Genomic DNA, 13006 nt, shown 5'->3' with positions numbered 1-13006 from the left:
CCACCTGCTGGGCAGAGTTATACACTGACCTACTAAATTCTTAGTGTGTGTGGGAAAAAAAATTCAAAAAGGGCTGAAATTTGGTAGGGCTCAAACTCATTTTCGTGAGGTAATTTTACCTCATGAACACACATGTGTAGAGGTGTGCGTTAGTGTGTGTGTGTGTGTGTGTGTGTGTGTGGAAAAAACTATTTTCTCAGAAAGGGCTCATCCAATTGACCTGAAATTTGGTATACTGACATTATTTGACAAAAAAATTAGAATAGTCAAGTCAGTTAACTTCCATCATCCCCCCTTCCCCCCGTGGGAGGGGTAGTAAAGGCTAAATTTATGAGTTGAGGGGTCAAACTCATTTTCATGAGGTAATTTTACCTCATGAACACACATTAAAAAGGGCGCTTGTGTCGGGAAGTAACGATCTTCCCCTGAGGAGGCCTGGGCTAGGCCCAAATGCATGACAAGAACCTTTTTAAGACCTTAAGTAGCTTGATTTGACTAGAATGCATGAGTATCATGCACGGGTTAACTTGTGTATATATATATATATATATATATATATATATAATCTTTTAAAAACAAAATACTGTTTGGATTAGAAATCTTGTTCAAAAGAACGTCTCCTTTTCGCTCCCATTGCCACAAATGGGGACCCCCACATATATATTCATGAGGTCTAGCCAGATGGCAGATCAAGCTATTTTCTATTGTAATCTATTCTGCGGTGTACATCTGAATGCTCTTGTGCCTCAAAATCTCCCATAATCTCAGCTATTCTACATATAACAGCTCTGTTGAAACAGGATGTTTGGAGAAATCTGAAGATAATTTGCAGTTTTGTAAGAAGGAAGTTGCACAGTGTCACATATGTTCCCTCAAATCTACAACGCAAGCGGATAACCACTATTGTGTCAGCGCCATGAGAAAATCTTAATGTGTATTTTGTTTCCTTCTGTTTTTTTTATGTTTCGCTCAGGAGAATCATTTCAACCAAGAAATTGTGGATGAAATCTATAAAATGAATCCTATTCTACGACATACAAAAAGCCCTCTCTATGCACCACTATTACCGTTCTCCTATGGATCTGACGATCATTCTCGTGAGTGCTGTGAAATGTTTGCTCATTTATGCATCCTATAAAACATAATGATTCATTAATGAAAGTAAAGCAAAAAAAATAGTAACTTTGCACCTTGGCAAAACCATGTTGCATTGGAGGAGGGGCAAATTTAAAATGTGATGGCAGATTTATAGTTGGGATAGGGCATGTCCTAGATCAACTTTACATTTTAGTGTAAAAATAAAGCTATCAGGTATTTGTGTGTTACATGAAATAACAGCCAGTGTTTATCTTATGTACAAAATAATAAACTAATTTGCACTTTTGCATTATTACATTGTTTTGTCCAGGAAAAAACTTACTTTTGTTGTCTTACTTTCCTTAATGAATCAGGCCCAATGTATATATGTACAGTGTATATCGCACATTGATCTGTTTAGTATAACGGACCTCCAAAAATCAAAAACAGAAAAGTCAGTTCAAACATGTAGGGACCTATGTATGAACCTCTGCAGAGTTCATTCCTATCACGGTAAATTACAGCATTTTTAAAATATTGGGAGTATTTATTATTAGAAGATCGCAGCAGATATCAGTCCCAGCCCTTCTATCAAAATTGGGAGCTTGACCCTGACAGCTAAAGTCAGCTGTTCTATCCTATGGGGAGAGCATCGCAGGAGAAGGATCTTTGGATCCTCCCTAAAGTAAATAAAGTGATCGCAACACTCCTTTCAGAGTCTGAGAATTAGGGCAAATGAGAGGTATTGCATGAATATTACATTAACCATCATTTGAAATATGATTTTATGTACCCCTCCCCCCTTAATGGAAGCAACAGATATCACACAGTGATGCCAATTAGTAACACAGAGAGAAAAAGTTGCCTTGAAATGTTTTTGTTGTGTCATTGATAGCAGACGGCCCTATATTTAAGTGCATAAAACATAAATGGTTATGATAGTATCCCTTTAATTTGTGTCTACTTAGCTGCTACATGTCCTTTTGCATTTTAGTGAGTCACCACTGGAGTTAGACTTTAGAGCCCAAGCATGTCTAATGCAATAATTAAAACATTAAAGGTAATCTGCAAGTTTATCATCCGCAAACAGATCATTTACCGCAAGTGCGGCTTGTCCCTAGGGGGATTCCCACTCCCCTGAATAAGGAAATCATTGTCTCCACATCAGGACCCCAGACGCCAGGGAATTTCGAAATGTCTTATTCACTCTCTGTCCTTTGATCCCTTGTCCCTGCTCCCTCCCTCTAGTCTGGCAGAAACAGAGCACAAACTTCCCACATTAAATATTAAAATTACAGCTCCTCTCACCCATCATCTCTGCACCAGCTAAAAATAAACGTTTGCTTAATCCATTTGTATTGTCGCTTGTGCCGTCTCCTCTGCAGAACCGATCCACGGCTTCTTCTGTAAAGTGGTATTGAACTAAGGCAATATAGATTTCTATTATAATATTGTATTATTTTAGTACACATACTATCTTTTGTGTCATGCGAGATCATATTTTATAACCAGTCTTGCGCAACTAGCTGTATTTTGATGGCTTTGCGCGCGGCCTGCAACTTAACCATTACATGCGCCAGTCTGTATCTCATTCCTTCTGAGCTTCATTGTGATTAAAATTTTATTTTTCAATTTGTTTGTTACTCATGTTGGTAATCTACAAATGTTAAATAAGTGACATTTTTACAAATAATAAATAAATCCCAAGGCTGCAGGAGGACTAAGACTTAGGGCTAGATTTACTAAGCTGCGGGTTTGAAAAAGTGGGGATGTTGCCTATAGCAACCAATCATATTCTAGCTTTCAATTATTTAGTACATTCTACAAAATGACAGCTAGAATCTGATTGGTTGCTATAGGCAACATCTCCACTTTTTCAAACCCGCAGCTTAGTAAATCTAGCCCTTAGTGGGAAAGCTATGTGTTTGCTGGCAGAACATTATTAGAAATAAAGTGATGTCATAGGGTAGTCTATGGAGGCTGGCATGGACAATGGGGCCACAGAAAAGCCTTTGAGCACATCATTCAGCCCAAGGGCCACCAATTGGACAGCTATGTTTAAAAAAACAAAAAAAAAACAAAAGAGTTCTCCCTCCCAAGAATATATTTCCTTTTCTAATGACTTACCTTGCCAGGGAGTTCTCACCTATGTCTCATAAACACGTCTAGGTTTTCTCAGTTGATATTTATGTGATTATAAAAAAAGAACAGTCACATACAGCAAATGCAATTACTAGAGGCTTAAACAATTATACATTTTAATTGAAGTAAAGAATAAGTTAAGTAAGGCTTGGGCAGTTTGTAGCTCTCCACCTGCGCTCAACATGCTGAGACTTGTAGTTCCACATTAGATGTTGAGCTACGGACCATTTTCTATGAATTTTAACTTTAAAAGCTGCATCTTTTCAGCACACATTAGGCAGCACCATACTCTTATAACAGGCACGTTTGACCCCTAAATTATGTTATATATACATTGTGCCATCATTGCAGTGCCACAGCGTGGTCAGATTTACATAACTGTGGATTCAGCTTCAAAACACGTGCCACATTATGTCCCCAGTTCTGCAGCACTCTGTCATTATTACATTGTTCCAGCAGGTAACTATTATTTACCTGGCTTGCCTCTGCCCTGGAATCGGCGGTTGTTGTCTCTGCACAGGGGAGTAACTGGGTTTGGCGATATTTAAGTGTGGAACCCGATGCCGCTGACAAGACACTACTCTAGCGTTCAGCATTTGCATAACGATGTAGGGATCAGATTTTGTGGGCGGAGCAAATATTTTCCTGAATATGTATTCATACATAATTTAGTAAATACACTGTATTAGTTTTTTACCAGATGATAGATCTGCTTTAAGACGGGAGGATAATTACTGAGACTTTTCCTGCTCTAGCACTGAGAGGTACTTTTTGTAGTATTGGTTCAGATTTCTTACAATTGATGGTCTCACAGTTACTGGACACTTTATTTATTTTTTTTGGGCTTATTTCACATCTCTTGGTGCTTCCCACATCTTGGTTCTCTTCCTCTTAGTAAACAATCACAGCTAACGTCTGACTCTCGGGAACATTTGAGGGAGAATGTGCTGAACCCATAGAAACGAATCTGATTCTGCTAGTTTCCTAGTCCAGTTTATGAAATGAAAGTAAACATGGATGGAATAAAGTTGGATTTATGTCCACACAGAGTTTAGGCCAGTCTAGATAATACCATACATTTACTTTGCCGTTTGCTGTTCTTGCCCTTGAAATCATACTATGTCGTACTCTGTTTCTTTCAGCCCATAATATCAAGGGTTATACAACTCTGCGGGATGAGGCAGTGAAAATTTTCAACTCTCTTCAACAAATGGAGAGCGAGCGAGACCCTGTGCCCTTGATGCAGGGGGTTCTACAGACATGCCTAGACCTGCGGCCTCTTCGAGATGAAGTTTACTGCCAAGTCATCAAACAGACAACTGATCCGCCAGAGCCAGGGAGTTTATCTGACCTCAGATACTGGCAGTTACTTACCTGCATGAGTTGCACTTACCTACCCAGTCCTGCTGTCCTTCGCTTCTTCCAGTTTCACTTACAGAGGTCAGTCAGGAAGGCTTTGTAAGTCACGAATGATAAGATTGGCATGTTGTATAGTTAGATCATGAGAACTACCACTCTAGATAGGGCTTAGGGTTGTCAGCTCTTGTGGAATTACAAGTCTACATGCTGGGACTTGTGGTTCTACAGCAGGCGATCTGCGGGTTGCCTTGTTTAGGGCAGTAGATGAAAGGGACTCAGAGTAGTTGCATCTTACTACAGATGGAATGGAACTCTTCACCATTCAAGTTTTTATTCTTTTTAAACTTCTCAGTTTTAACATAGCATAGTATACAAAGCATAAAAGTAGCAACAAAGTACAAATCTACCATTTATTTTTCAAATGGACATAAACTATTGATCAGTTTAAGAACACTAAGGGGTAAATTTATCAAGCTGCGGGTTTGAAAAAGTGGAGATGTTACCTATAGCTATAAATCATAGATGACAGGGTCTCTTTAACGCACAATACATATAACATATGTTTACTGACATGTTATTGGTATAGATGTCTGTTTAATGTCTGTAGACGAGAAGTCATTTTTAGTTATCTACTTGTACTACGTGTGGTTACACTCCAACCTTGTGTGAATAATTGGAAGGTCTTTCCATAAGTAATTGGAAGGTCTTTCGAGTAAGTGTCAGTAATATGACCAAGTGGGAGGGTGGTTAAGAGGTTATATTTGGCAATATGAGAATGATTTGTATTTTGTTTATGAGTGGTTGGATGGAAAGGAAAAATTGTTGGACCAAAGATACATGTCTCCATGAAGTTCCTTGTTACTCTTTCTAGAACGCGAAACTGTTACCCCGACACAGAGATGGAGAAGTATGCTGACTTTATCCCAGCTTCTCTGGATAAGACAAAGCAGCGGGAGTACGTGCCTTCCTACGAGGAGATCTCAGTGCTTATCCAGAGGCAGGCGCTGATGTGCACTGTATATTACCCGGGAGGAGGTGCCTGCAAGGTTCCAATCACATCCCATACCACAGCCGGAGAGGTGACAGCTTTTATGTTTGGTAACAGTTGTAAGCCACTAGTAGCCGCTTGCCTTTGAAGTGGGAAGAAACTAGGGTGCTACATTTGCAATGCATCCAACTGGGTTATGGTGATGTGTCCTAAAAGAAGCCTAAGTACCCTCCTCTATAAATAATGTAACTTCTTAGAGCATTACTTATCCACATACTCATACCTAGCATATACTATTCTGCTGAGCCAGAGAATAAGCTATTGATCATTATACTATCGGGGTGATACATGGAAATTATCCTTTACTTATCCCTATTGGCCAATCACACATCAGGAGCTGCTGTTTGGATACTTCTTTAACAAGTAGTTTACAATATTCTAAATGCATCTCTATTATCCATATAGATAATATGAACGTTTAAGTGCCAGAAATCAAGTGTAATACATGCAACATATTCAGAATTTATGTTTCTAGAAATGTCATGCAGGGCCCATTCTCCAAGCAGCAATACTGTCTGCCCTATTTCTGCTGTGCCCTTAATACATCTCCTACATCATGCTTAGAGATAGAAGGTTAATGTGTGGCTGATGGGTTAAGTCCTCCAACTTCTCCTGCCAATGTTAACACCCTCCACTGAATACTTCCTATAATCACTAGGGACCTGATTCATTAAGGAATTTAAATTAAGAAGTTTCTTATTTAAGTCTCCTGGACAAAACTATGTTACATTGTATGGGGTGAAAATAAGTTTTCTATTTTGCACATAAGTTAAATACTGGGTGTTTTTTCATGCAGCACACAAATATCAACTTTGAATTTCAGTATACAAATAAGCTATCAAGTATTTGTGTGCTACATGAAAAAACAGTCAGTATTTAACTTATGTGCCCTTAATACATCTCCTACCTCATGCTTAGAGATAGAAGGTTAATGTGTGGCTGATGGGTTAAGTCCTCCAACTTCTCCTGCCAATGTTAACACCCTCCACTGAATACTTCCTATAATCACTAGGGGCCTGATTCATTAAGGAGTTTAAATTAAGAAGTTTCTTATTTAAGTCTCCTGGACAAAACTATGTTACATTGTTTGGGGTGAAAATTAGTTTTCTGTTTTGCACATAAGTTAAATACTGACTGTTTTTTCATGCAGCACACAAATATCAACTTTGAATTTCAGTATACAAATAAGCTATCAAGTATTTGTGTGCTACATGAAAAAACAGTCAGTATTTAACTTATGTGCAAAACAGAAAACAAATTTTCACCCCTTGCATTGTAACATGGTTTTGTCCAGGAGACTTAAATAAGAAACTTCTTAATTTAAGTTACTTAAGACCTATATGTCTATATGGAAAAATACATCAGTCTTATTTAGAATTGTTATTGGTTGTATGGCACAAATTGCACAAGTTGTGTGTTATCCGTAACAACCAGTCAGATATTAGTTTCCAGTAATCTAGCCTGCAGTAAACTGATAGAAACTAATATCTGATTGGTTAGAAGCAGGTGATAGCATTAATGTGGTCATCACATAGGTATCATTCTGGCTTCATTAGGGCCTTTAATGTGGTCAGAAAGTGCTCACGTACAAAGGTCATTGGTATCATCTTCTGCCTTCACTTATGAATGTGCCCTACAATGTTTTGATTAGAATCATTATTGTATATTGGGGAGGGTTTTCGGGCCATACACACTGTGAAACATGGACAGATAACCAATATCGTCTGTGATATTACAGTGTGTATGGCCAGCATTATTCATTATAGGATCTGTCTGTATCTTCCTAAGTCTCTCTGGCTTAGAACATTTCCTCTAGTTTAGACCTACCATTTTAATGAAACTCAATTTTGTCTCCTCAAACAGCTGGTCCAAGAGCTGATCACAAGGCTTAACCTGAGTTGCAGTCGGAACGTATTTGCCCTCTATGAGCAGAATAATCAATACGAACAAGCACTGGGTAAAGCCACTATAGTGGCTGACACCCTCACCAGGTTTGAAAAGTAAATAGACTTTTACTGTTGGGGTAGAGAGGGAAAATGTACCTCAATTACAACTGGGGGTTATAGTATTATTGGGGTTTTTTAATAAGAGGTCCAGTAAATCATACATACAGAATGTATTCTGAAACGTATTTACCTGTGTACTTCAATTGATTAATAGGAGTTGCAGCATCAACTACCTTAGTGAGTGTAATGATATATCATACATAACAGAATGCTTGTTTAGCTGTATTACCTATAAACAAAAAATAAAATAATTGATCTCTTGTATCATCAGTGATTCACCCTGGCCAGATAGGTACAGATCATCATCAGCTATTTATATAGCGCCACTAATTCCGCAGCGCTGTACAGAGAACTCACTCACATCAGTCCCTGCCCCATTGGAGCTTACAGTCTAAATTCCCTAATATACACAGAGACAAACACACTGAGAGAGACTAGGGTCAATTTGATAGCAGCCAATTAACCTACCAGTATGTTTTTGGAGTGGGAGGAAACCAGTACACCCAGGGGAAACCCACGCAAACACGTGGAGGACATACAAACTCCACACAGATAAGGCCATAGTCAGGAATCAAACTCATGATCCTAGTGCTGTGAGGCAGAAGTGCTAACCACTAGGCCACCGTGCTGCCCACATACACATAAAACATTTCAGATAAAAAAATAAATCCATGGATTAAAAAGAAACAAAGTAAATATGTCAAAAGATAGAATTGGTAGTAAAATTCCACTTTTTCTATCATTTTTTTCAGTTTTTGTTGTTATTTTGCAATATATAAAAAGGCACTCCACCATTTTTTTTCGACATGCTGGCTTTTGCCATTTACACTAATACTCTAATTTTTGTATGTTTATCGTTTTTTAATTGACAATTTTGTAGCCACACCAACGTCTTCCACACTTTTTTGGGAAAATGTCATTCATCGTGGATTTTAAATATGATGACTCAAATGTTTGTTTTTTTAAGTTACTTTTTGTTTTTCTTAATGTTTCATATTGTAGAATAGAACATTACAAGGAAACCGTAAAGCTGAATTTTAGAGATTATTTAATGCTGTTATAGATCACCTGATTGCTGTTTTTGGTATTTTGGTGTGTATAATAATCATTGGTTTCTCCTTTATAGCCTTACCTGTAAAGATAAAGGGTTTGAAACAAGATGGAGGTTATATTTCAAACTTTACTGTTTCCTGGACACAGAGGAGGTACCTAAAGACAGTGTGGAATATTCCTTCCTCTTTGAGCAGGTATGTAAGAAATATGTCTATTCGAGCCATGTCTGTGTTACATTTCTCATCCAAATGTACACTCTTCAGTGTTCCATGGGTACATCTGCTTATAATTACCTCATGCTCCAATGATCGCTCTGATTTCTAATGAATTGATAAGCTACAGTCTCCCGAATTTTGGTTCAGCTCACAAAATTATTATTATTATAAGTAGTATTTATGTATAGGGTTCCACAGCGGCCTACATGGCGCTACTACAAACAAGATATAGTTTACATAAACAAAAGTTAACAAAACTGTACATTGCTCAAATACAAGTAGTAATACAAGAAGGGTAACCTAAATCAAGCTATATTACAAATGGCAATTCCCAGGAGGATATGGGTAACCGAAGGTGACAAGGGAGGGAACAAGAGGTAGGAGGGCAGTCTCCACCCTGTGTAAATGATAGGGTAAATTTAAAGAGCTGAGAATCCCCCATACTCTAAGCTTTACCTTGATATTGCTTTATCCCCACCCAGATTATACATTTTGTGAGTATAAATGAAGATGGGGTAATTGTATTGTTTTATTGTAGGCAAATGAAGCAGTTATCCAGGGCTACCTACCAACAAATGAGGAAACGTTGCAGTCCCTGGCTGCGCTTCGTCTCCAGTTCCTTAATGGTGACTTTTCCCCAAGCGCACCATTTCCACGGCTAGAGGAGCTGTTCCCCATCTACATCCTTCACTCCCGGGTTTTGGCATCTAGTAAGCCCACCATTACATCAAGAACTTCCTGTCAGAGTCTCCACAAAGGACTATTCTCAGGAGCTCTTCCCAATGGATTGTGGAACAACTCTCTAGTCAAACAGAAGGCCGAGGAAAGCCAGAAATTTAAGGGCCGAGTAAAGGAGGAAGGGGCCAATATGATGTCTGCCATTGTAGACAAATGGAAGGCCTTGCAGGGCATGGAGACAACTGAGGTCATGGCCTCCTATCTGGCCATAGTGAAACAATGGTCAGGTTATGGATCCACGTTGTTTGACATTGACTTTTACATGGTAAGTTGTCCATGCGGAATGTCGGTGTTCGGTCATTCACAGAAGGTGATAGCAAATAGGATAATGCACGCTCTACTGTGAAATAAAACTATATTAGAACTCACTGAGGAGTTATGTCACCATATAAATATATAACATGTAATAACTCACTGTCATCAATGTAACTTCTACTGACTGACATAGAACCTACACCACTTGACACCCACTCCCACAGTAGTCCAAGTTGTGCCAATGGCATCCAGCTCATATGTAAATCCTCCTAGAACTCTGATGGCTTCTTAGACACTCAGTGAAAGCAGCCACATAGATTGCTATTCCCATGCATCATAATGATGTCCTACTGACAGGCATTGAACTTGATCATCATTGTTTCCTGGATGAAAAAGATGATCTGGATCTAATAAGATCCAAATGATCATTACTGCAGTACCTATATTGGTACATGCTTCACCATACATCTGGATAGTCTGTAGCACCCAGTGCTCTGGTATTGCTGGTAACACATGCTATACCTAAGAAAATAAGTTCTCAAAAAATAAAACAAAGAAAAAAGGAATAATACATTTAAAAAAGTAAAAAATAAATAGACATCCACATGAACACAATATTAAATCCAACCTTTGATAAACTTAAAATTCACAAAACAATAATTAAAAGATTTGGTGAATTTAATTTTTTTGAATTCTTTGGTAAAAGTAGCTAAGGGAACAATCAGAAATAAGGGAATGTTTTTTTAATTTTTGCCATTTTCTCCTCTATAAAGCCACTCAATTGGAAAAACAGATTTATGGTACCAAAATATAGCCCTGTCTGTCTTTCTAAACGAAACATTAAATCTGCTGGAGTAGAGGGAAACATACGAATGATCCTTTCTGACGTTCATAGTGTGAGAAAAAGCGAACATCGGTGTGGCCTCTTGAGGTATAGGTTTGGCACACAAAGGGATGATATATAATATACGTAGAGGTCGCTGAAGACCAAGGTGATATCTCATATCCTCATATTTCACAGTAGGACTGTATTATTCCTTATAAAACATGAGTAATAGTTCTCAACAAAAAACAAACAAACCAAACATGAGTATTTTTATTACCATTGAAATAATTATGTTTTTGTATAGGCAGCTTGGTGACACAGTGGTCAGTGTCATGTTTTGCAGTGCTGGGTTGTATTCCATCCAGGGCACTTGTATGTTCTCCTGTGTTCTGCATGGGTTTCCTCCCACTGTCCAGGAACATACTGGGCCTGAGTCATTAAGAAGAGCAAAGCAAATAAAAAGGAGTAACTTTGTACCTGGACCAAACCATGTTGCATTGGAGGGGGGTAAATTTAAAATACAGGGACAGATGTATAGTTGGGATAGAGCATGTCCTAGATCAACTTTAAATTTCAGTGTAAAAATAAAGCTATCAAGTATTTGTGTGCTACATGAAAAAAAAAAAGTGATTTCCTTACATGCAAAATAATAAATTAATTTACACCCCTTGAATTGTAACATGGTTTGTCCAGGAGAAAATTTACTCCTTTTTTTTTTGCCTTGCTTTCCTTAATGACCAGGTGGTTCATTGATATTCTCTGTAAATTGTTGCAAAAAATGTCACTTCTGTATAAACAAAGGGTAAGAAAGAATAATAATACTAACAATAATAATAATGTTTTGGCATAAATAAATGTTTTGTTACTTTTTGTTTTTAAATTAGAGAAATGGATGCTGAATATGACAGGTTGCTGCATGGGGAAGGGGTTCGGGAGTGAGTGGTACAGGGCCGGGGCGGTGGTAGTACTGGATCTATTGTTAGCAGTGTAATCTCTAAATTAGGTAAATGTAATGAAGAAAGAGAGTTAGGAAGCAGAGAACTGTAGATAAACATGAAGTATATTTTGTTCGTCAGCCACTGCCATGAATAAGCTATATCCTAAAATGGACCCTGAGCAGAACTTCCAATTGTCCCGGTTGTGGCGGGACATCCTGATTCGCGGGCCGCAAAAGGGGCGGGACTAAACAGAAAAGTTGGGGGAGTATTACCAAAATTTATTTATTTGTGGGCGGCATTATTTGGGCAGAATGTGGGTCGGGCTTACATTGTACTGCTTTCAGGGTACTAAATGTTGGGAGGTAGTGAAAGACGTTATCATAGATTATGGTGATTAAGCGGTGAAGATTATAGATTATAAATTATATATTTCACAGTTGTTTATAAAGCCCTTGCCTACTTCTCATCTTTCCCCCAGAGTTCTGTTGGGAGTTTCTCACAGCGGCTGTGGTTGGGTGTGAGCGCCTCCTCTCTTAGTCTCTACAAGCAGGGAGAAGTGGATCCCTTTGAAAACATTCAGTACAGTCAAATAACATCATTTGGTGTCTTGGATAGTTCCACTTTTAAAGTGTCGGTTGGGGAGAAGGAAATGATCTTTGAAACCTCTAAGGTACGGTCTGCATCTTCACTAATCATTGCTCGTGTGTTAGAAAATGCTTAAAAACAGGTGTATGAAAAGATGTTTTTCACCTATCATTCACCCTGTACTTAGTGTGAGTGAATCCAGCTGGCTCCAGATAATTGCGACCACATAACCGCAACATTTATTTTTGCCTAAGTATAACTGAAAAAAAAGTCCTAAAGTGACTCATCATTACAAATTATTTGAAGTAATGCTTTAATCCTGATAGGATGGAAACTCTTATGCTCACATGTAGAAACAAAGCTGTCAGATATAGCTGTGTACGCATTCATAGGAAGAGCAAGCAGGGGCTGGCTGGGTAATTTAGCCTGGGTGTGGGGGGGGGACGAGACTCCGCTCAGCAGCCTCTTGGGAAGATTTTAAAGGAAACAAATGCAGGTAGCCCAGTGATCCAGCCCACACTAGCCCACTATGGAATCGGCCCGCAGGGGGCAGATGCCCACTAGCCCCTGAGAGCAAGTATATTAATATTTCCCTATTCTCTTGACGGCGGGATCGCCGAAAATCCCGCGCTCCAAAAATATTACTGTTAATACGGTAATATCTCGCTGGATTTCCCGCCATCAATTGAATATGCCCCTAAGAGTCTTATAATACCCAGAGGGTACATAATCACATGACTAACACTTGCTCTTTTCCTGCTCTT

The 13006-nt window shown here is 38.6% G+C and overlaps 1 protein-coding gene across 3 annotated transcripts in view; it reads left to right on the top strand.

Annotated features, from left to right (window-relative positions):
• The window catches only part of PLEKHH3 (pleckstrin homology, MyTH4 and FERM domain containing H3), a 60281-nt gene that overhangs the window by 40489 nt on the left and 6786 nt on the right, over positions 1–13006 (top strand). For 2 of the 3 annotated variants that reach the window (XM_075177388.1, XM_075177391.1), the window contains 7 exons: positions 974–1097; positions 4362–4659; positions 5450–5657; positions 7490–7626; positions 8759–8879; positions 9439–9903; positions 12136–12327. In XM_075177388.1, coding sequence (XP_075033489.1) covers positions 974–1097; positions 4362–4659; positions 5450–5657; positions 7490–7626; positions 8759–8879; positions 9439–9903; positions 12136–12327 — 1545 coding nt within the window. The remainder of the gene's footprint in view (positions 1–973; positions 1098–4361; positions 4660–5449; positions 5658–7489; positions 7627–8758; positions 8880–9438; positions 9904–12135; positions 12328–13006) is intronic. The other variant, XM_075177390.1, reaches the window with a different exon arrangement.

The sequence above is a fragment of the Mixophyes fleayi genome, chromosome 6, assembly GCF_038048845.1.
Source record: "Mixophyes fleayi isolate aMixFle1 chromosome 6, aMixFle1.hap1, whole genome shotgun sequence".
Classification (NCBI taxonomy): Eukaryota; Metazoa; Chordata; class Amphibia; order Anura; family Limnodynastidae; genus Mixophyes; species Mixophyes fleayi.
The sequence above is the reverse complement of the archived record's forward strand: the minus strand, read 5'-3'. Positions and strand labels throughout refer to the sequence as shown.